Source organism: Abramis brama, assembly GCF_963993115.1.
Source record: "Abramis brama genome assembly, chromosome: 5".
NCBI classification, from domain to species: domain Eukaryota; kingdom Metazoa; phylum Chordata; class Actinopteri; order Cypriniformes; family Leuciscidae; genus Abramis; species Abramis brama.
Genome location: NC_139967.1, coordinates 47,386,106 through 47,410,882, shown reverse-complemented (window position 1 = coordinate 47,410,882; position 24,777 = coordinate 47,386,106). Strand labels below are relative to the sequence as shown.

The window sequence follows — 24,777 nt, the reverse complement described above, 5'->3', positions numbered from 1 at the left end:
GACTCGACAGATTCGGCGGCAAATCATTGCGGCTTGATGGCGGTAACGTTAGCACATAGTAGTATGGACGGCGACATCATTGAAAACGAAGAAAACGGAGATCCCAGAGATTCGGCAGACAAGCAGCAAGACATTCCCAATCATCCTTTGAGGTTTACATTTGATCACTTGCGGTCTCTCTCTCCCTGTCCATCCCAGACACACACACACACACGTTTTTTCACTCACTCACTGTCCTACACACAATTACGTTATGACACGTTACGCATTACAGAAGGTCTGTATACCCTAGTTGCTCCCAAGTTCTTGAAGGGATTCAGGACAAATCCATGCACATCTACAGATTTGAGAGCATACATCACTTGCCCATTTTTCTTTTGCTGGATGTCTATTGTCTATTTGTATGTCAATAAAGATTTTTTTTAATACAATGCACATTGAACTTTTATAGCACTTCAATTGTAAAAATTGTGAGCCTGACATATTACATTTATTTTTATTAGCACTCCATGTTCAAAGATTTACGAGCTGTCAGTTCATTTCTTATACGCTGCTGCCATCTAGTGGTTGTTAGTTGTAACTCTAAAAGTATGGGGAACTTCTTAATTAATGTCTGTTTAATAAATCATATTTTATCCGTTCCAGAAGCCATATTTGAGCACACACACATACATGTAGATTCCTTTAAATGTTAAGGGGAAGATTAAAAAAGAGAAACTGGATCTGTGAATTCTCACAGAATCACAATTGAATTCATATCTTGCTACTCAGTCAGAATCTTATTAACCTGGAGTCCCAGTCTCTGTCACAATAACCATATATGTAATGTTTTAGGCCTATTGGCAGACATCTGTTTTAAATGAAGGAAATGGCATATAAAGAACCTTTTTTCCATATCCACTTAAGTTTCTCAGATTGCACTCTAGTAACATTTGTGTGGTCCAGGTAAAATGGTTGTCATTCACAAGGCTACTTTTACTTTTATACTTTTAAGTAAATTTACAAGCCTGTACTTTGTTACTTTTACTTGAATAAAGAAGTTAATTCAGTACTTCTACTTTTACCAGAGTATTTTTTAACACAAGTATCTGTACTTCTACTTGAGTACGGGAAGTGAGTACTTTTGCCATCTCTGCAAAGTGTGTTTTTCAGTGTGACTATCAGCACTGCAGAATCACCTTAATGAGGAGCAGCTCATGTGTTCAGTCATTTACAGATCAAACACATGAACTCACAGCAGGAGAAATAGAGCAAACGCTTTAAAAATATTAATTCTCTTACATCATATGAACAGATGTAAAAATAATTTGATGAATTTGATCGTGTTGTTTTAATAGCTTTGCTTGTAATTATTATGAAATAATAGTTATTTCCCTGCATTTTATTCCATTTTGATTATACTTTATGAATTCACAGTGACAGTTTCATGCGAGAGTCACGTATGATCTTACCACAGTTCCTCCAGTTTACAGTGAGGATTCGCCAGTCCACCAGATAACAGCTTCACTCCTGAGTCTCCTAGTTTACTCTTATACAGCCTCAGTTCTCTCAGGTGTGAGGGGTTTGATCTCAGAGCTGAAGCCAGAGCAGCACAACCTTCATCTGTGACACCACAACCACACAACCTGTAGAGAACAATGACACTCTCAGATCAAAACAGATATCTTTGTTTTTCTTAATTGTGTTTATAATTTGTGCAATATCTATTTTTTTAAACAATGAATTAAATATATCAGTAAGTTTAACTGTTATTCTAAGAGATTATGTCTCTATGTGAGGGAGAAAGATTATATAAAACTGATCAAATGAAATACATTGAAAACATCAGTTTTTTCACTAAATATAAATGTATTAACATTTAAATTACATTTAAATTAATATAAAAAGTCTACATATAAATGTTTATATACATACATTATAAATGCATATATTTAGGGCCCGAGCACCGATGGTGTGAGGACCCTCTTGGAATTGCTCCGTTTATTATTAGGGCCCAAGCCCTGAAAGGGCGAAGGCCCTATTGTTTTCGGTAGGATTATTGTTTATTAGGGCCCAAGCCCTGAAGGGGCGAAGGCCCTATTGTTTTCGTTAGGATTATTAGGGCCCAAGCCCTGAAAGGGCGAAGGCCCTATTGTTTTCGTTAGGATTATTTTTATTAGGGCCCAAGCCCTGAAAGGGCGAAGGCCCTATTGTTTTCGGTAGGATTATTGTTTATTAGGGCCCAAGCCCTGAAAGGGCGAAGGCCCTATTGTTTTCGGTAGGATTATTTATTATTAGGGCCCAAGCCCTGAAAGGGCGAAGGCCCTATTGTTTTCGGTAGGATTATTTATTAGGGCCCAAGCCCTGAAAGGGCGAAGGCCCTATTGTTTTCGGTAGGATTATTATTAGGGCCCAAGCCCTGAAAGGGCGAAGGCCCTATTGTTTTCGGTAGGATTATTTATTATTATTATTATTATTATTAGGGCCCAAGCCCTGAAAGGGCGAAGGCCCTATTGTTTTCGGTAGGATTATTATTATTATTAGGGCCCAAGCCCTGAAAGGGCGAAGGCCCTATTGTTTTCGGTAGGATTATTTATTAGGGCCCAAGCCCTGAAAGGGCGAAGGCCCTATTGTTTTCGGTAGGATTATTATTATTATTAGGGCCCAAGCCCTGAAAGGGCGAAGGCCCTATTGTTTTCGGTAGGATTATTATTAGGGCCCAAGCCCTGAAAGGGCGAAGGCCCTATTGTTTTCGGTAGGATTATTTATTATTATTATTATTATTATTATTATTAGGGCCCAAGCCCTGAAAGGGCGAAGGCCCTATTGTTTTCGTTAGGATTATTAGGGCCCAAGCCCTGAAAGGGCGAAGGCCCTATTGTTTTCGTTAGGATTATTATTATTATTAGGGCCCAAGCCCTGAAAGGGCGAAGGCCCTATTGTTTTCGTTAGGATTATTAGGGCCCAAGCCCTGAAAGGGCGAAGGCCCTATTGTTTCCGTAAGGATTATTATTAGGGCCCAAGCCCTGAAAGGGCGAAGGCCCTATTGTTTTCGGTAGGATTATTATTATTATTATTATTATTATTATTATTATTATTTTGTCAACCTTTCGGGCACTTTTGGGGCCCTTAACATGCTCGAAAACTCTTGAAACTTTGCACACAGGTCAGAACCCGCGGCCATCAGGGCTGGGCTGAAGCTGGTACCCGGGCGTGGCAGGGGGGCTCGACAGCGCCCCCTGGAACGGGATCCGAACACGTGTCCATAAATCAAACACGCTTGCATGTAATAATATGAAACTCGGTACACATATAGATCTCATCGGGCCGAACAACTTTCGTGCTCTAAGTTTTACAAAAGCCCAACAGGAAGTCGGTTATTATACGTTGTTTGGAAAACGCATACAATGGAATGTGAAATACTCCTTCTAGGAAATTTATCCGATCACCACCAATCTCGGTGTGAATGAAGTCAAGACATTGAGGATGAATTCTTGCGAACAGATTTTTGATATCTCGAACGGTTTGGCCGTGGCGAGGAAACGAATTTATGGCGAATAATGGGACACAGGAAGTGTGTTATAACTTCTGCATACATTAACTGATCTTGATGAAACTTCAGCAGTGTGTTCGTTGTAAGAGGCTGATCACATGGATGTGACTATTGTGAGTCAAAGTTATAGCGCCACCAACTGGCAGCAGGAAGTGTGTCACTTTCAAAATGCTTTGAAATCACCCTCTTATTTTTATCCGATTTGCTTCAAACTTTATGTGTATAATGTAGACACACGGCAGATGTAGACCTGTGAAAGGATTATTGATATCTTAGATACTGTTGCCGTGGCAACGCATCAAACTTTAATATTCTTTTCGGATGCTTTTGAGACTCTTCACATACTTGAAAATGCATGAAACTCGACAGACACATCACATTTATTATCCAGTAGACATGTGCAAAGTTTCAGAAACGGGCGTGGTGAGGGGCTCAGTAGCGCCACCTTTAGTCATAAGTGGGGGGGTTAGTTTTATCAACAGCAACAAAACTTGGTATGTGTATTGATCTCATCAAGACGGACAACTTTCTAATTTACATTAACTATCTCCAACCAACAGGAAGAGAGATATTTTGGTTTGAATGTGGATTTTCTGAAGAATTTTCTCTCCCTCTCTCTGTGTCTCTGTGTGTGTGAGGGGAGGGGGGGATTTGACTATTGCTTTTATATTGTTAATCAAGGTTTCAGGGGCTTTTGGGGTCCTTAACGTGCTCGAAAACTCTTGAAACTTTGCACACAAGTCAGAACCCCCTGCCATCAGGGCCGGGCTGAAGCTGGTACCCGGGCGTGGCAGGGGGGCTCAACAGCGCCCCCTTGAACGGGGTCCGAAAACTTGGTCCATAAATCAGACACGCTTGCATGTAATAATATGAAACTCGGGACATATATAGATCTCATCGGGCCGAACAACTTTCGTACTTTTACTTTTTACGCCAGCCCAACAGGAAGTCAGCTATTAAGGGTTGTTTGGAAACGCATGGTCTGGTATTTGAAACACTTCTCCTAGGGAATTCACCCGATTCCCACCAAACTCGGTGTGCATGAAGTCAAGGCATTGAGGATGAAAAATTGCCAGGGGATTTTTGATATCTCGAACGGTTTGGCCGTGGCGAGGAAACGAATTTATGGCGAATAATGGAAACAGGAAGTGTGTTATAACTTCTGCATACATTAACTGATCTTGATGAAACTTCAGCAGTGTGTTCGTTGTAAGAGGCCGATCACATAGATGTGACTATTGTGAGTCAAAGTTATAGCGCCACCAACTGGCAGCAGGAAGTGTGTCACTTTCAAAATGCTTTGAAATCACCCTCTTATTTTTACCCGATTTGCTTCAAACTTTATGTGTATAATGTAGACACACGGCAGATGTAGACCTGTGAAAGGATTATTGATATCTTAAATACTGTTGCCGTGGCAACGTTTCAAACTTTATTATTCTTTTTTGATGCTTTTGAGACTCTTCACATACTTGAAAATGCATGAAACTCGACAGACACATCACATTTATTAGCCAGTAGACATGTGCAAAGTTTCAGAAACGGGCGTGGTGAGGGGCTCAGTAGCGCCACCTTTAGTCAAAAGTGGGGGGGTTAGTTTTATCAACAGCAACAAAACTTGGTATGTGTATTGTTCTCATCAAGACGGGCAACTTTCTAATTTACAGTAACTAGCTCGGACCAAGAGCAAGAGAGATATTTAGGGCCCAAGCCCTGAAAGGGCGAAGGCCCTATTGTTTCCGTAAGGATTATTTTTTTTCTTTTTTTTTTTTTTCTTTATTATTATTTTTTTTCCACCTTTTTGCCACTTTTGGGGCCCTTAACATATTCAAAAACTCTTGAAATTTTGCACACACGTCAGAACCTGCGGCCATCAGGGCCGGACTGAAGCTGGTACCCGGGCGTGGCAGGGGGGCTCGACAGCACCCCCTGGAATGGTGTCCGAAAACTTGGTCCATAAATCAAACACGCTTGCATGTAATAATATGAAACTCAGTACACATATAGATCTCATCGGGCCGAACAACTTTCGTGCTCTAAGTTTTACAAAAGCCCAACAGGAAGTCGGTTATTATACGTTGTTTGGAAAACGCATACAATGGAATGTGAAATACTCCTCCTAGGAAATGTATCCGATCGCCACCAAACTCGGTGTGAATGAAGTCAAGACATTGAGGATGAATTCTTGCGAACAGATTTTTGATATCTCGAACGGTTTGGCCGTGGCGAGGAAACGAATTTATGGCGAATAATGGGACACAGGAAGTGTGTTATAACTTCTGCATACATTAACTGATCTTGATGAAACTTCCGCAGTGTGTTCGTTGTAAGAGGTCGATCACATGGATGTGACTATTGTGAGTCAAAGTTATAGCGCCACCAACTGGCAGCAGGAAGTGTGTCCCTTTCAAAATGCTCCTCCTAGAGAATTCATCCAATCCCCACCAAACTCGGTGTGCATGAAGTCAAGACATTGAGGATGCTAAATTGCGGACGGATTTTTGATATCTCGAACGGTTTGGCCGTGGCGAGGAAACGAATTTATGGCGAGAAAAGAGAAACACGAAGTGGTATAACTTCTGCATACATTAACTGATCTTGATGAAACTTCACCAGTGTGTTCGTGGTAAGAGGCCGATCAGATGGATGTAACTATTGTGAGTCAAAGTTATAGCGCCACCAACTGGCAGCAGGAAGTGTGTCACTTTCAACATGCTTTTGACAAAAGTGGGGGGGTTAGTTTTAACTACAGTAAAAAAAAATAGTTTGTATATTGTTCTCATCAACTTTCTAATTTACATTCATTAGCTCCGGCCATGAGGAAGTCAGATATTTTGGTCTGAATGTGGATTTTTTTGCAAAATCAGCCTCTGAATTTTTAGCCACTCCTCTTAAAATATTTATTTTATTCCCACCAAACTTTTTCAACATGATGAAAATACATTAAAGATGCTAAATTGTGAACGGATATTGAATATCTCAAACGGTTTTGCTATGGCGAGGGATTAAATTAATGTCAAAAAGGAAGCAGGAAACATCTCATAACTTCTAAAAATGTAATTATACACCATTTATTTTTATATAAAATTATACAAATATTAGAACTAAACCCATTTTATTCTGTTTTTGCAATTCAAGAAGTATGAAAAAGTTATGAAAAGGCTATTTAGTGCTATTTGGTTCAACAAAAAAGCAAACATAGGGCTATACTACCCTCTTGTGTCCAAAAGGATATCCAAATAGTATATAAAACGTTTTACTAGGTAGGCCTATTGTATTTAAATATAAATTTATTAGGTATATGACTGTGAGGATATTTTCCCATTGGTTAATCGATGTGTGACACGAGCGGGTGCTTTTAAATCGCTAATATAAAAGTGAAAGTAAAGACGTCCGCACAGACATTGATAATGGTGCACACACGTTGGAAAGAATGATACTTTTAAACATAACACTAAACCGCCATTAGGTGTCGCCAGTCGATCGTCTTAATGAGCGAGTCATTAATTAATTCGTTCAAACGATTCGTTCGAATGACTGAGTCATTCATGACTGAGACAGATGTTTATGGATTGGTCATTGAATCTTTGAGTCAACCGATTCGTTCAAAATGCTGAATCATTCAGTAATGAGAAAACAAGTTGCTGTGAGATGCGCGATGGTTCTGCTGTGATCTTGGTTTAACTATTTTTGCTGCTGAAACAGAACAAAAACAGTCAATATTGCATCTTAAATGTAAGTGACTTAATTGTAACTGTTTATTAACCTGTTGATGAAATCAATGTCGCAGTTTCAATCGTGATTGTATTCAGGAAACACAGCCTACTCGTCAAGTGAGGTTGCTCTTATCATATGTTATAAAATATATAAAAACTCCATATTTGTAATTTTTATAGTCAGTATGTTGTTAACTGGGTTTCTTTTTTGTGTGCTGCGCTCAGTTGTTTACGTTTCTCCTGGAGAAGCTGCACGAGCCTCAGCAGCGCAACCTTGTTACCATTGATCAGTAATACATTTATTATCAACTGTTGATTGCAACTTAAAATTAATGTAATATAATTAGAATAATCTCTCGTTTTAGTGATTCCCAAGTTATTTTTTTGTCATTGACGTTCTAATCAGGCTACTATGGTCGGGCAAGCTAAACTCTCTTTCAGGTAGGCGGCCTATACTATGTATGTGACAGTGAGAATATAATTTTACCACCGGTTAATCGACGTGTGACACCGCTGGGGGCTTTTGAATCGCTAACTTAAAAACGAAAGTAAAATATGTTCGTCCGCACTGACATTGATTATGGTTGGGAGCAGAGCGAGCTTTTTCAATGAATTCCTATGGAAGTAGGAATGAATGCCCGTGCAGCCGTGAGCATTTTATTTCAATTTTAAAGTTAGCACCATAAAGTATATTTTTATGTCTCCACTGTTCAATCACGCCCACGACACACACACACACACACACACACACACACACACCAGCATTGCAATCTTGACATCGCAGCCTGTTCATTATAGCCCTAATAAAATATAATTATAAAATAGTCAACCTAACTTATCAAAATTACACTGCTCTGTTTAAATAGTCAGTAGGACAATTTGTACCATTTTTTTGTGAAGTGACAAGACAGAGAATATTACTTGTCTGATATATATATATAATGTATATATCTTTTGTTATATATATACTGTATATATATATATATATATATATATATATATATATATATATATATATATATATATATATATATAAATATAGCTGCGAGCAGCGATGGAGGGCCCAAGCTGGCGGCACCGCCACCCCGGTGCCTTTAGGTAACTAAAGGCATCGGGGTGGCGGTGCCACCGGCTTGGGCCCGTAATCGCTGCTCGCAGCTATATTTATATATATATATATATATATATATATATATATACAGTATATATATTTAGGGCCCGAGCACCGATGGTGTGAGGACCCTCTTGGAATTGCTCTGTTTATTATTAGGGCCCGAGCACCGATGGTGTGAGGACCCTCTTGGAATTGCTCTGTTTATTATTATTATTATTCTTCTCCGCATTAAATTGCATTTTTGAGGGCCTAAACATGCTCGAAAACTCACGAAACTTTGCACACGCGTCAGAACTGGCGAAAATTTACATCTGATATAGGTTTCAGAATTGGACGGGGCAAAATGGCTCGATAGCGCCACCTATAAAAGTTCAACAGAGTGCGCCTCCCGCAACGCTCCACGTACGTGCACGAAATTCGGTATATACATGTAATGACCTAATACCTACCAAAAAGTCTCTTGGAGCGTAGCCCTAAACACAACAGGAAGTCAGCCATTTTGAACTTCCTCTCAGATTTTTGTGCAGTTTTTGCCATTTTCAGGCCTCGTACTTTAACGAACTCCTCCTACAGTTTTAATCTGATCATCTTCAAATTTGGTGAGTGTAATCTTAAGGCCTTTGCGACGTTAAATTGCGAAGATCTTGAGTTTTCGTCGAAGGGCGGGTCCTCGGCGGCTTGACAAATTTCGATGTTTCGCCATGAAACAGGAAGTTGCTGTAACTCAGGCATGGAATGTCCAATCTGCCCCAAACTTCACACGTTTGATAAGAGTTCTGTCCTGAACACATGACCATGCTCATATTCAGTTATAGTCATAGCGCCACCTGCTGGCAACAGGAAGTGACATGTTTAACACTGTTATGGACTAATAACATATAAAAAAGTGCCAGCAAGTGCTAAACATGCTAACAACATACTAGAAGCATGCTAAAACATGCTAGCAAACTCTTAGCTAAGTGCTAAAGCATGCTATTATTGCAATTAAATAGGAATTTGCTGTAACTCAGGCATGGAATGTCCAATCTGCCCCAAACTTCACACTTTTGATAAGCGTTCTGTCCTGAACACATCTACATGAGAATATTCAGTTATAGTAATAGCGCCATCTACTGGTAACAGGAAGTGTCATGTTTAACACGTTGATGCCATTCTAGCAACATGTTAAAAATGCCATTGACTTCTAAACATGCTAGAAACATGTTAAAACATGCTAGCAATACTTAGCTAAGTGCTAAAGCATGCTAATTCAATGAAACAGGATGTTGTTTTTACTCAAGAAGGCAATGTCCAATCTGCGCCAAACTTCACACTTTTAATAAACATTCTGTCCTGAACACATGACCATGCTCATATTCAGTTACAGTCATAGTGCCACCTGCTGGCAACAGGAAGTGACATGTTAAACACTGTTGTGGACATATAAAAACATATAAAAAAGTGCCAGCAAGTGCTAAACATGCTAACAACATACTAGAAACATGCATAAAACACTTAGCTAAGTGCTAAAGCATGCTATTGCTGCAATTAAATAGGAATTTGCTGTAACACAGGCATGGAATGTCCAATCTGCCCCAAACTTCACACGTTTGATAAGAGTCATGGCCTGAACACATCTACATGAGAATATTCAGTTATAGTAATAGCGCCACCTGCTGTCAACAGGAAGTGACATGTTTAACAGTGTTGTGGTCTCCTAATAACATATAAAAAAGAGCCAGCAAGTGCTAAACAGGTTATCAACATACTAGAAACATGCTAGCAAACACTTAGCTAAGTGCTAAAGCATGCTATTACTGCAATTAAATAGGAATTTGCTGTAACTCAGGCACGGAATGTCCAATCTGCCCCAAACTTCACACGTTTGATAAGAATCATGGCCTGAACACATGTCTATGCTCAAATTCAGTTATAGTAAAAGCGCCACCTACTGGCAACAGGAAGTGACATGTTTAACACGTTGATGCCGTTCTAGCAACATGTTAAAAATGCCATTGAGTTCTAAACATGCTAGAAAAACATGTTAAAACATGCTAGCAATACTTAGCTAAGTGCTAAAGCATGCTAATTCAATGAAACAGGACTTTGTTGTTACTCAAGAAGGCAATGTACAATCTACCCCAAACTTCACACGTTTGATAAGAGTTATCTCTTGAACACATGTCCATGCTCATATTTAGTTATAGTCATAGCGCCACCTGCTGGCAACAGGAAGTGACGTTTAACACTGTTCTTGACTCCTAATAACATATAAAAAAATGCCAGTAGGTGCTAAACATCCTACCAACATACTAGAGACATGCTAAAACATACTAGCAAACACTTAGCTAAGTGCTAAAGAATGATATTACTGCAATTAAATATGAATTTGCTGTAACTCAGGCATGGAATGTCCAATCTGCCCCAAACTTCACACTTTTGATAAGAATCATGGCCTGAACACATCTACATGAGAATGTTCAGTTATAGTAATAGCGCCACCTACTGGCAACATGAAGTGACATGTTTAACACGTTGATGCCGTTCTAGCAACATGTTAAAAATGTCATTGAGTTCTAAACATGCTAGAAACATGTTAAAACATGCTAACAATGCTTAGCTAAGTGCTAAAGAATGCTAATTCAATGAAACATGACTTTGTTGTTACTCAAGAAGGCAATGTCCAATTTGCACCAAACTTCACACGTTTGATAAGAGTTCTGTCCTGAACACACATCCATGCTCATATTCAGTTATAGTCATAACGCCACCTACTGGCAACAGAAACTGACATGGTTAACACAGTAATGCAGTACTAACCACATAATTATTGTGTACTAAGCATGCTAGAAACAGACTAAACATGCTAGCAACACTTAGCTGAGTCATGAAGCATGCTATTATCACCATTATACAAAACATTTTGTAACTGACTTTGACATACTCTTACTATATATACCTCCTTAAATGTACATTTCCCAACCATGCTCTGTCTTCCTAAAGCCACCGAGTGTTGATGGCAAGGGTGCGAGGGCCCTTTCATCGCTGCTTGCAGCTTTAATTAGGGCCCGAGCACCGATGGTGTGAGGACCCTCTTGGAATTGCTCTGTTTATTATTATTATTAGGGGTTCAAGCACGAAGTGCTGAAACCCTATTGTAATTGCTCTGATTTTTATTAGGGGTTCAAGCACGAAGTGCTGAACACCTATTGTAATTGTACTGATTTTTATTATTATTAGGGGTTCAAGCACGAAGTGCTGAAACCCTATTGTAATTGCTCTGATTTTTAGGGGTTCAAGCACGAAGTGCTGAAACCCTATTGTAATTGCTCAGATTTTTAGGGGTTCAAGCACGAAGTGCTGAAACCCTATTGTAATTGCCCTGATTTTTATTAGGGGTTCAAGCACGAAGTGCTGAAACCCTATTGTAATTGCTCTGATTAGGGGTTCAAGCACGAAGTGCTGAAACCCTATTGTAATTGTACTGATTTTTATTATTAGGGGTTCAAGCACGAAGTGCTGAAACCCTATTGTAATTGCTCAGATTTTTATTATTATTATTTTCCCCTAAAACGCATCGTGCAGCCCAAACCGTAAATGCTGGAGACTTGAAACTCAGCCAAATGGTAGTCCTCAATTTGGGGAGAACCTATCAAAATATGACCCCGATTGGTCAATAGGTGGCGCTATAGCAAGCAAAAGTATGAAATCAGCCATAACTCCTAGACGGTTTGTCATAGAATCAAGTGTCTTATATCACTGTAATCCTTGGCTCAAGACGGTCAAAACGTATATCTCCGATTTCATTTCCGCCTGGGAAAATTTTCCGCCATTTTGAATTTTCTCAAAAACCTACTTTTGCGAACTAGTCCTAGGTTTTTCGTCCGATTGGAACCAAACCAGTGCAGAAATGTTCTCTGGAGTCTGAATATCAATAATTATCGAAAAAAAGTTGAAATTTCGATTCACGGTCGCTAGGGGGCGCCAAAACGTACGTTGTGGGAGGAGCCTATTTTACTAAAACGGCTATAACTCGAGAAATAAATGAGGTATCTTCACCAAACTCGGTACACATGTGTAATAGTTCAATTTGAGGTCACAGTAAAAAAATCGCGACGATTGAACAGTAGGTGGCGCTATAACTTGAAAAAAACATGAAAAGGGCTATAACCACCTGACCGTTTGTCCGATTGACTTGAAAATTGGTATGCAGTGTCTTGGTCCAAGGTGCCATGTATGCCTATGAGGACATTGACGTATCTCAAAAAACATGGCCGCCATCGGCCAATGAAGTTTGAGCACCTATTAGACAAGGTTAACGGAGGCTGATCGGAACGAAACTCGATGGGCATGTTCGACTCATGGCCCAAGAGGTCTGTAAGAATTTTGAAAGAAATCGGCCCCTAGTTGGCGCTAACGAGTTTTTTCGGCTCTGTAATCACGTGGTGTTGCATACATCCACACAATATGCATATCAGTTGATAGATCTCCTCATACTGAACAACTTTGCCTCAAGAACCATTGCTGTCAATCAAACCGTTCATTTAATATTCGCAAACATGTTAAAAACCTACTTTTGCGAACTAGTCCTAGGTTTTTTGCCCAATCGGAACCAAACCAGTCTAGGACAATTCTCTGGACTCTCTAGATCAATAATTATCAAAAAAAAGTTGAACTTTTGCATTTGGATGGCTGTAATAGGGTCATTTATAAAATGGGCGTGGCAAAATACACTAAAAAGCCTATAAATCCTAAATGAAAACTCAAAACTTCACAAAAATTGGTGAGCATATGTCACATAACATCATTAACAAGCATGCCAAATTTTATGGACATCGGACCAAAGGTGGCACTATAACTGTTAAAAAGCTTTAAAACCACATATTTCCTATGGTAAATTGCCTGTATTGGCTGTAAATGGACTTTTCAATCTATTATTTCAGTGGTTAAAAGCTTTCTAAATAAATCTTAATGTCTTAAATGCTTATGTGCTTAAAGGCCTTAAATGCTTGAACCCCGATAAATGCTGCTTGCAGCTTTAATTAGGGGTTCAAGCATGAAATGCTGAAACCCTATTGTAATTGTAAGGATTCGTAAAACGCATCGTGCAGGACAAACCGTAAGGCCTAGAGACTTGAAACCTGGCCAGATGGTAGGCCTCAATGTGGGGACAACCTATCAGAGTATGACCCCGATTGGCCCATAGGTGGCGCTACAGCAACCAAAAGTTCAAAATCGCTCATAACTCTTAGACCGTTTGTCCCAGGATCAAGTGTCTTATATCGCTGGAATCCTTGGCTCGAGGCGGACAAAATGGCTATCTCCGATTTGGATGTAGGCAGGGAAACATTTCTGCTATGTCGAATTTTGTCCAAAACCTACTTTTGCGAACTAGTCCCTGGTTTTTCGCCCGATCGGAACCAAACCAGTCTAGGACAATTCTCTGGACTCTCTAGATCAATAATTATCAAAAAAAAGTTGAACTTTGGCATTTGGGTGGCTGTAACAGGGTCATTTAGAAAAGGGGCGTGGCAAAATACACTCAAAAGCCTATAAATCCCAAAGGAAAACTCAGAACTTGACCAAAATTGATGAGCATATGTGTCAGAACACGGTGAGGAAGCATGCAGAGTTTCATGGAGATCGGACCATAGGTGGCGCTATAACTGGCAAAAAGCCTTCATTCTTATTAGGGGTTCAAGCATGAAATGCTGAAACCCTATTGTAATTGTAAGGATTCGTAAAACGCATCGTGCAGGACAAACCGTAAGGCCTAGAGACTTGAAACCTGGCCAGATGCTAGGCCTCAATGTGGGGACAACCTATCAGAGTATGACCCCGATTGGCCCATAGGTGGCGCTACAGCAACCAAAAGTTCAAAATCACTCATAACTCTTAGACTTAACTCTTGCTCACCCTTCAGGCGCCAATTTCGAGTAAATTGCATTTTATTGAAAAACCTATTTTTGCAAACTTCTCCTAGGTTTTTCGCCCGATCGGAACCAAACCACTGCCTGAGTATTCTCTGGAGTCTGTCAATCAATAATCATCCAAAAAATTCAAAATTTCAATTAACGGTCGATAAGGGGAACCAAAATATTTGATGGCACCATGGCCACTTTTACTAAAACGGTTATAAATTGTGAACAGAAAGAGATTTTTTTGCTAAACTTGGGATACATCTTCCAGAGCTCAACCTGAGATCACTTGAGAGAAATCGCAACAATTGGCCACTTGGTGGCACTATAAAATGGTTATAACTTGTGAACGGAATGAGATATTTTCGCAAAACTTGGGACACATGTTCATGAGCTCATTCTGAGGTCACGTGAAAAAAAGACATGACAATTGGCCACTTGGTGGCACTATAAAATGGTTATAACTTGTGAGCGGAAAGAGATATTTTCGCTAAACTTGGCACACATGTTCATAAGCTCAATCTGAGTTGACATGAAAAAAATCGTGACAATTGGCCACTTGGTGGCGCTATAACAGTGAAAAAAATCATGAAAATAGCTATAAGCGCACCCAACTGTTAGTCTACTGAAAATTGGCACGCAGTGTCTTTGTCCAGGGTGCCATGATAGTCTATGAGAACATTGGTGTATCTCAAAAAACTCAGTATACGTCATTGGCACAATGCCTTGAAGGAGCCTTAGAAGTTTCAAGCCAGTGTTTTTTCACAGGAGTGACCTCCTAAGACTCCTGAATCCTTGCAGAGTCCAACAATACCAAACATGCCAGGTTTCGCCTTATGGTTTTTGCAAGTGTCATTTAGAGCTTTACAAAATTGTGTTTATCTTCAAAGCCGTTAGTCCGATCGAGACAACAACAAAAAAACACAGGAAATTTGAAAACATAGGTAAATAGCTAAACAATAACGCCAAAATGTTAAAATTATGATAGGAACTGACAAAAAAATGAATTAAATCCAATCAATTTCACCCATGGATCATTTTGATGCTCTCACATGTTTGAAACAAACAATGATGGATTGTCATGAAATTTGTTTTGAATTGGGACTGGCGAATCCCCGTCCATACTGTCAATGACCATTCGCAAAGACCCGCCCACTTTAGTTACTGTTGCTATGTCTGTCAAGCGACGCCACTCTCACACCACACCAAGTTCTCACGCAGTGAAAAATACATTGCGGATCAGAGAGGAGACTGCGCGCTGACAGACAAGTACTTTTGATATGAAACAAATGGCGCTTTTCCACTACAGCCAGCTCGGCTCGGCTCGGCTCGGCTCGACTTGACTCGGCTTTGTTTGGTTTTCCACTGTGTAAAAGTTGTACCTGTACCTGCTTCCAGGTACTTTTTTTCGTACCACCTCCGGCGAGGTTCTAAGTGAGCTGGGGCAAGCTGAGGCGATACTAAAATGTGACGTGAAAACACGGCAGACTGCTGATTGGTCAGAGAGAATTGTCACTATTCACTGCGTCATCATTGCACGCGCCAGACGGAGTATCCTGAATAAAAAACAGCAAAAACAAAAACATCCAAAAACAGCATACACTCGATTTCCTCCATTGTCCATTGTGTGTGGCAGCGGATGTATCTCGCGTAGAAGATTAAGTCACGGCAGTTTCCTGCGGCGTCGCTATGACGACCAGGTACTATTGTGGAGGTACTATCTGCAATGGAAAACGGAGCGAAAAGCGAGCCGAGTCGAGTCGAGTCGAGTTGAGTTGAGCTGGTACTGGTAATGGAAAAGCGGCAAAAGTCTCACCTTTCAAATGTAGTCATTTTTAGAGACATTTAAACAATAAATACCGTTTTGTGACTCTTTAATGTGTCTGACAGATCGCTGTAGACTCAAGGCTCAGTTAAAGCTGCTCGTGAACCGATCATCTCTTCCTTCTAGTTCATTTATAGCATTAAAATAAACATGAATGAACATAAAAGGAATGTTGTTTTAAAGTGCTAAGACGTCAGTACACTTTGTTTTTCAAATTTAAATCCTCCAAAGTTAATCTACTAACTCTCCTGACTGCTATGTGGGACAAAATGGCGGATTATGATTAGTCAGATCACCTGTAAATCAAACTCCCTGCGAAGGGTCAATTGAGAATGCTCGTGCGCACAATCCTGATCTAATCGACAACTTTGCAGTTGCACATAGGAAAGCCCGGAAAATCCCGCTATAATGTAAGAGAGCATCTTTTTTATGTATTTGGACCTAGGCCTAACAATGTGTTATGGTGCGCTGTCACCAGTGTTTTTTTTTTGTGTTTTTTTTTGGTGAGCGTAGGCTCCTCCTGATTTTGTTAGTCATCTCATCTCTTATATGCTGTGTATGATCATATCCTGCCCTATTCATGGTAGCCTACTCGCGGACATTGCGTCATCAATGTCATCAATTGCGTCATCAAGGGGCCCGCCTTGATAATCCTACTTAAGGGCCCGGTGTTGGCTCGTTACACCACTGAATATAATTGTCTAAACTCCTTATCAAAATTACATATTTACAACAAATTTGACACATATATATGGGCACACTTTGAGTACTACTAATAAAAGTGGTGGAGATCAGGCAAGACTGTAAGAAGACTCAGGCAAGAAGGTGCTATAACTGTAAAAACGCTTTAAAACCATATATTTCCTATGGTAAACTGCCTGTATTGGCTGTAAATTGACTTTTTCATCTATGATGGCAGTTGTTAAATGCTTGCTAAATAAAACGTAATGTCTTTTGATGCTTGTGTGCTTAAAGGCCTTAACTGCTTGAACCCCGATAAATGCTGCTTGCAGCTTTAATTATTAGGGGTTCAAGCACGAAGTGCTGAAACCCTATTGTAATTGTACTGATTTTTATTATTATTATTATTATTATTATTATTTTCCCCTTAAACGCATCGTGCAGACCAAACCGTAAGAGCTGGAACCTTGAAACTTGGCCAAATGGTAGTCCTCAATTTGGGGAGAACCTATAAAAGTATGACCCCGATTGGCCCATAGGTGGCGCTATAGCAACCAAAAGCGCAAAACTGCTCATAACTACTAGACCGTATGTCGTAGACTCAAGTGTCTTATATCATTGGAAAGCTGGACGCCTGACGAACAAAACGTATATCTCCGATTTCATTTCCGCCATGATAGATTTTCCGCCATTTTGAATTTTGTCAAAAACCTACTTTTGCGAACTAGTCCTAGGTTTTTCGCCCGATCGGAACCAATCCAGTGCAGAAATGTTCTCTTGAGTCTGAATATCAAAAACTATCGAAAAAAAGTTGAAATTTCGATTCACGGACGCTAAGGGGCGCCAAAACGTACGTCGTGGGCAGGGCCTATTTTACTAAAATGGCTATAACTCCAGAAGTAAATGAGGTATCTTCACCAAACTTGGTACACATGTGTAAGAGGTCAATCTGAGGTCACAGTAAAAAAACCGCGGCGATTGGCCACATGGTGGCGCTATAACATGAAAAAAACATAAAACAGGCTATAACCACCTGACCGTTAGTCCGATTGACTTGAAAATTGGTATGCAGTGTCTTGGTCCAAGGTGCCATGTATGTGTATGAGGACATTGGCGTATCTCAAAAAACATGGCCGCCATCGGCCAATGAAATTTGAGCACCTATTAGACAAGGTTAACGGAGGCCGATCGGAACGAAACTCGATGGGCATGTTCGACTCAAGGCCCTAGAGGTCTGTAAGAATTTTGAAAGAAATCGGCCACTAGTTGGCGCTAACGAGTTTTATGGCTCTGTAATCACGTGGTGTTACAAATATCCACACAATATGCATATCATTTGATAGATCTCCTCATCCTGAACAACTTTGCCTCAAGAACCATTGCTGTCAATCAAACCGTTCATTAAATATTCGCAAACATGTTAAAAACCTACTTTTGCGAACTAGTCCTAGGTTTTTCGCCCGATCGGAACCAGACCAGTCTAGGACAATTCTCTGGACTCTCTAGATCAAAAACTATCAAAAAAAAGTTGAACTTTTGCATTTGGATGGCTCTAATAGGGTCATTTATAAAATGGGCGTGTCAAAATACATTAAAAAGCCTATAAATCCTAAATAAAAACTCAGAACTTCACAAAAAGTGGTCAGCATATGTGACATAACATCATTAACAAGCATGAAAAATTCTATGGAGATCGGACGATAGGTGGCGCTATAACTGTTAAAAAGCTTTAAAATCATATATTTCCTATGGTAAACTGCCTGTATTGGCTGTAAATGGTCTTTTCCATCTCTGATCATATAATTTTCATATCATAATGTTCAAAACTAGTGCAATACAATTCTCTGGACTCACTAGATCAATAATTGTCAGAAAAAGTTGAACTACTTCATTTGGATAGCTATAATAGGTTCACTTCAAAATCTGGCCTTTACCAAGTGTCCCCGAAAGCCTATATCTCTTTAATCAATGCTCAGACCTTCTTAAAAACAAGTCAGAACGTGTGAAATATCACCCTGAACAAGCATGAAAATTTTCAGACAGATCGGACAAAATTTGCCTCTATAACAGTTAAAAAGGTGAAAATGATATGAATTAATGGCATGTTAAGCCAATAAGTGGTATTTTACTGCCCCCTGCTGTTTAAAATAGTCATTTTCTCATATTTGTATTGGTATCAGCCATGGTAAATCATGATAAATGATGGTGTGTGTGTGTGTGTGTGTGTGTGTGTGTGTGTGTGTGTGTGTGTGTGTGTGTGTGTGTGTGTGGTACAAATATAACAAAGGTTTTATTTTCCAACATGAAAACAAACATAACAGAGTGCTAGTGCACAAACAATAACCGACAATGATAATGGATGAGAGGGGAACTTAAATACACAGATCAAGACAAGGACAACAGGTGACGGTTATGATGATGAGGAGCAGGTGATGATGAGGAGGGTGATGAGGAGCAGGTGCAGGTGATGACGACAGATGGTGAATGTGATGAAGACAGAAGGTGAATGTGATGAAGGTGAATGTGACACCAATATCACTGAAACATTTGTGTGTGTGTGTGTGTGTGTGTGTGTGTGTGTATGTGTGTGTGTGTGTAGCATTATTGTGTGTAGCATATGTAGCAAGTATGCATTATTGAGTTAACATGGAAAAACTGGTTTGCTTTAGTGCAGAAAAATGGTCAAAATCATGAGGTTTAAAGTGAAAGTGAGCCAATAAGTGGTCTTCTACTGCCCTCTGCTGGCCATTCTACTTATTAAATTTTTCCACATGTGCTTGCATTTATACTTGAATACACACTAAAAATCACTTATATAGCAATAACTATTATAACACAATCATATTTTGTCAGTGTTAATCACTTTATTTGCACTGACACTTCAAATAATTGCTAGTAATGTGGTAAATCATGGTAAATCATGGTTAACTATGCTGTGTGTGTGTGTGTGTGTGTGTGTGTGTGTGTGTGTGTGTGTGTGTGTGTGTGTGTGTGTGTGTAAGCATGCATTGAGTTAACATGGATAAACTGGTTTGCTTTAGTGCAGAAAACTGGTTTAAAGTGAAAGTGAGCCAATAAGTGGTCTTCTACTGCCCTCTGCTGGCCATTCTACTTATTAATGAAATATTTCAACATGTGCTTGCATTCATACTTGAATACACACTAAAAAAATCACTTATATAGCAATAACTATTATAACACAATCATATTTTGTCAGTGTTAATCACTTTATTTGCACTGACACTTCAAATAATTGCTAGTAATGTGATAAATCAGGCTAGAAACATGGTAAATCAAAGTAAATAATACTAGATTGTCGTTTATCTCCTGGTAAATAATACTAGAACGTGGTATATCATGGTAAATCATGGTTAACTATGCTGTGTGTGTATGTGTGTGTGTGTGTGTGTGTGTGTGTGTGTGTGTGTGTGTGTAAGCATGCATTGAGTTAACATGGAAAAACTGGTTTGCTTTAGTGCAGAAAACTGGTTTAAAGTGAAAGTGAGCCAATAAGTGGTCTTCTAGTGCCCTCTGCTGGCCATTCTACTTAATAATGAAATATTTTACATGTGCTTTTGCATTCATACTTGGACACACACTAAAAATCACGTATATAACTAACTATTATAACACAATAATATTTTGTCAGTGTTCATCACCTCATTTGCACTGACACTTCACATAATTGCTAGTAATGTGGTTAATCATGCTAGAAACATTGTAAATCATAGTAAATAATACTGAAATGAGGTGTATCAAGGTAAATCATGCTAGAATCCTAATAAATCATTCTGGAACATGGTATATGATAGTAAATCATGCTAGAATCATATTAAATAATTCTAGAATGTGGCAAATCGTTGTGGGAGGAGCCTATTTTACTCAAATGGCTATAACTCAAGAAGTAAATGAGATATCTTCACCAAACTCAGTACACATGTGTATGGGTTCAATTTGAGGTCACAGTAAACAATTTTATGGAGATCGGACCATAGGTGGCGCTATAACTGTTAAAAAGCTTTAAAACCATATATATCCCATGGCAAATTGCCTGTATTGGCTGTAAATGGTCTTTTCCATCTATTATGTCAGTGGTTACATGCTTGCTAAATAAATCTTAATAACTTTTGATGCTTTTGTGCTTAAATGCCTTAAAGGCCTTAACTGCTTGAACCCCGATAAATGCTGCTTGCAGCTTTAATTATTATTATTATTATTATTTTCCCCTAAAACGCATTGTGCAGACCAAACCGTAAGAGCTGGAACCTTGAAACTTGGCCAAATGGTAGTCCTCAATTTGGGGAGAACCTATAAAAGTATGACCCCGATTGGCCCATAGGTGGCGCTATAGCAACCAAAAGCGCAAAACTGCTCATAACTACTAGACCGTATGACGTAGACTCAAGTGTCTTATATCATTGGAAAGCTGGACGCCTGACGAACAAAACGTATATCTCCGATTTCATTTCCGCCATGATAGATTTTCCGCCATTTTGAATTTTGTCAAAAACATACTTTTGCGAACTAGTCCTAGGTTTTTCGCCCGATCGGAACCAAACCAGTGCAGAAATGTTCTCTAGAGTCTGAATATCAAAAACTATCGAAAAAAAGTTGAAATTTCGATTCACGGACGCTAAGGGCCGCCAAAACGTACGTTGTGGGCGGGGCCTATTTTACTAAAATGGCTATAACTCCAGAAGTAAATGAGGTATCTTCACCAAACTTGGTACACATGTGTAAGAGGTCAATCTGAGGTCACAGTAAAAAAATCGCGACGATTGGCCTCATGGTGGCGCTATAACATGAAAAAAACATAAAACAGGCTATAACCACCTGACCGTTAGTCCGATTGACTTGAAAATTGGTATGCAGTGTCTTGGTCCAAGGTGCCATGTATGTGTATGAGGACATTGGCGTATCTCAAAAAACATGGCCGCCATCGGCCAATGAAGTTTGAGCACCTATTAGACAAGGTTAACGGAGACCGATCGGAACGAAACTCGATGGGCATGTTCGACTCAAGGCCCTAGAGGTCTGTAAGAATTTTGAAAGAAATCGGCCACTAGTTGGCGCTAACGAGTTTTACGGCTCTGTAATCACGTGGTGTTACAAATATCCACACAATATGTATATCATTTGATAGATCTCCTCATCCTGAACAACTTTGCCTCAAGAACCATTGCTGTCAATCAAACCATTCATTAAATATTCGCAAACATGTTAAAAACCTACTTTTGCGAACTAGTCCTAGGTTTTTCACCCGATCGGAACCAGACCAGTCTAGGACAATTCTCTGGACTCTCTAGATCAAAAACTATCAAAAAAAAGTTGAAATTTTGCATTTGGATGGCTCTAATAGGGTCATTTATAAAATGGGCGTGGCAAAATACATTAAATATCCTATAAATCCTAAATAAAAACTCAGAACTTCACAAAAATCGGTGAGCATATGTGACATAACATCATTAACAAGCATGCCAAATTTTATGGAGATCGGACCATAGGTGGCGCTATAACTGTTAAAAAGCTTTAAAACCATATATTTCCTATGGTAAACTGCCTGTATTGGCTGTAAAAGGTCTTTTCCATCTCTGATCATATAATTTTCATATCATAATGTTCAAAACTAGTGCAATACAATTCTCTGGACTCACTAGGTCAATAATTGTCAGAAAAAGTTGAACTACTTCATTTGGATAGTTATAATAGGTTCACTTCAAAATGTAGCCTTTACCAAGTGTCCCCGAAAGCCTATATCTCTTTAATGAATGACTCAGACCTTCTTAAAAAGCCAGTGAAATATCACTCTGAACATGCATGAAAATTTTCAGACCGATCGGACAAAATTTGCCTCTATAACAGTTAAAAAGGTGAAAATTATATGAATATAATGGCATATTAAGCCAATAAGTTGTATTTTACTGCCCCCTGCTGTTTAAAATTTATAAAATCACTATTTTAACATTTACAATTACAATTACATTTAGTCAAAATCCATCCGTTAAAGTATTAGTATTGACAGTTTGATCACATCATATAGTTCAAATGTCTGTATCTACAACATAATGTGTTTGTGTAGTCTTAGGTTTCTGAATAAATTCTGAATCTTCTGATTAATAGCTTACAAAGACTTTGTGAAATGTTTATAGACCATTCAAATATATTTTCATTATGACATATCCCAATAGCATTGAAAAAACAACAACAACATTTGTCTTTGTGTGTGTGTGTGTGTGTGTGTGTGTGTGTGTGTGTGTGTGTGTGTGTGTGTAAGCATGCATTATTGAGTTAACATGGAAAAACTGATTTGATTTAGTGCAGAAAACTGGTAAAAATAATGAAATTTAAAGTGAAACTGAGCCAATAAGTGGTCTTCTAGTGCCCTCTGCTGGCCATTCTACTTATGAAGTCTTTTCACATGTGCTTTGTGCAAATCACTTATATAACAATAACTATTATAACAAAATCATATTTTGACAGTGTTTATCACTTCATTTGCACTGACACTTCACATAATTGCTAGTAATGTGGTAAATCATGGTAAATCACGCTAGAAACATGGTAAATCATAGTAAATCATACTAGAATGTGGTGTATCAAGGTAAATCATGCTAGAATCCTGGTAAATCATTCTAGAACGTGATATATCATGGTAAATCATGCTAGAACAGGGTAAATCATGGTAAACCATGGTAAATCATGATAAACTATGGTAAATCATGCTAGAATGTGGTATATCATGGTAAATCATGCTAGAACATGGTAAATTAAGGTAAACTAAGATAAATTCATGGTAAACTATGCTAGAACAGGGTAAATCATGATAAACTATGGTAAATCTTGCTAGAATGTGGTATATCATGGTAAATCATGCTAGAACATGGTAAATCAAGGTAAACTGAGATAAATTCATGGTAAACTATGCTAGAACAAGGTAAATCATGGTAAACCATGGTAAATCATGATAAACTATGGTAAATCATGCTAGAATGTGGCATATCATGGTAAATCATGCTAGAACATGGTCTTTTCCATCTATGATGTCATGCTTGCTAAATAAAACTTTATAACTTTTGATGCTTTTGTGCTTAAAGTCCTTAACGGCCTTAACTGCTTGAACCCCGATAAATGCTGCTTGCAGCTTTAATTTTTAGGGGTTCAAGCATGAAATGCTGAAACCCTATTGTAATTGTGCTGATTTTTATTATTATTATTATTATTCCGCCGTAAAACGCATCGTGCAGCCTAAACCGTAAGTGCTAGAGACTTGAAACTTGGCCAGAAGGTAGTACAAAAATCGAGGAGAGGTTCAGAGAATATGAGCTAGATTGGCCAATAGGTGGCGCTACAGTGCAAAAAACAAAAAAATTGCATATTTTTGCTTAAATCTCATCAACCCTTTGTCACAGACTCAAGTGTCTTATATCTTTGGAATCCTTGGGTCAAGCCGAACAAAAAAGGCCTCAAGGATTTCATTTCCGGTATGCAAATTTTTCCGCCATTTTGGATTTTGTCCAAAACCTACTTTTGCAAACTAGTCCCTGGTTTTTCGCCCGATCGGAACCAAACCAGTGCAGAAATGTTCTCTGGAGTCAGAATATCAATAATTATCGAAAAAAAGTTGAAATTTCGATTGACGGTCACTAAGGGGCGCCAAAATGTTTGAAGAAGGCGGTGCCTATTTTACTAAAATGGCTATAACTCCAGAAGTAAATGAGGTATCTTCACCAAACTCGGTACACCTGTTTAAGAGGTCAATCTGAGGTCATAGTATAAAGATTGCGGCGATTGGCCACATGGTGGCGCTATAACATGAAAAAAACATAAATCAGGCTGTAACCACCTGACCGTTAGTCCGATTGACTTGAAAATTGGTATGCAGTGTCTTGGTCCAAGCTGTCATGTATATCTATGAGGACATTGGTGTATCTCAAAAAACATGGCCGCCATCGGCCAATGAAGTTTGAGCACCTATTAGACAAGGTTAACGGAGGCCGATCGGAACAAAACTC

At 39.0% G+C, this 24,777-nt stretch overlaps 1 protein-coding gene across 1 annotated transcript in view; it reads right to left on the bottom strand.

Annotated features, from left to right (window-relative positions):
- Positions 1–24,777, bottom strand: part of LOC311083804 (ribonuclease inhibitor-like) — a gene marked incomplete at its 5' end in the record, with an annotated part of 74,174 nt that overhangs the window by 9,545 nt on the left and 39,852 nt on the right. The window contains one exon of the mRNA XM_084115547.1: positions 1,452–1,625. Within this exon, the coding sequence (XP_083971673.1) occupies positions 1,452–1,625 (174 nt within the window). The remainder of the gene's footprint in view (positions 1–1,451; positions 1,626–24,777) is intronic.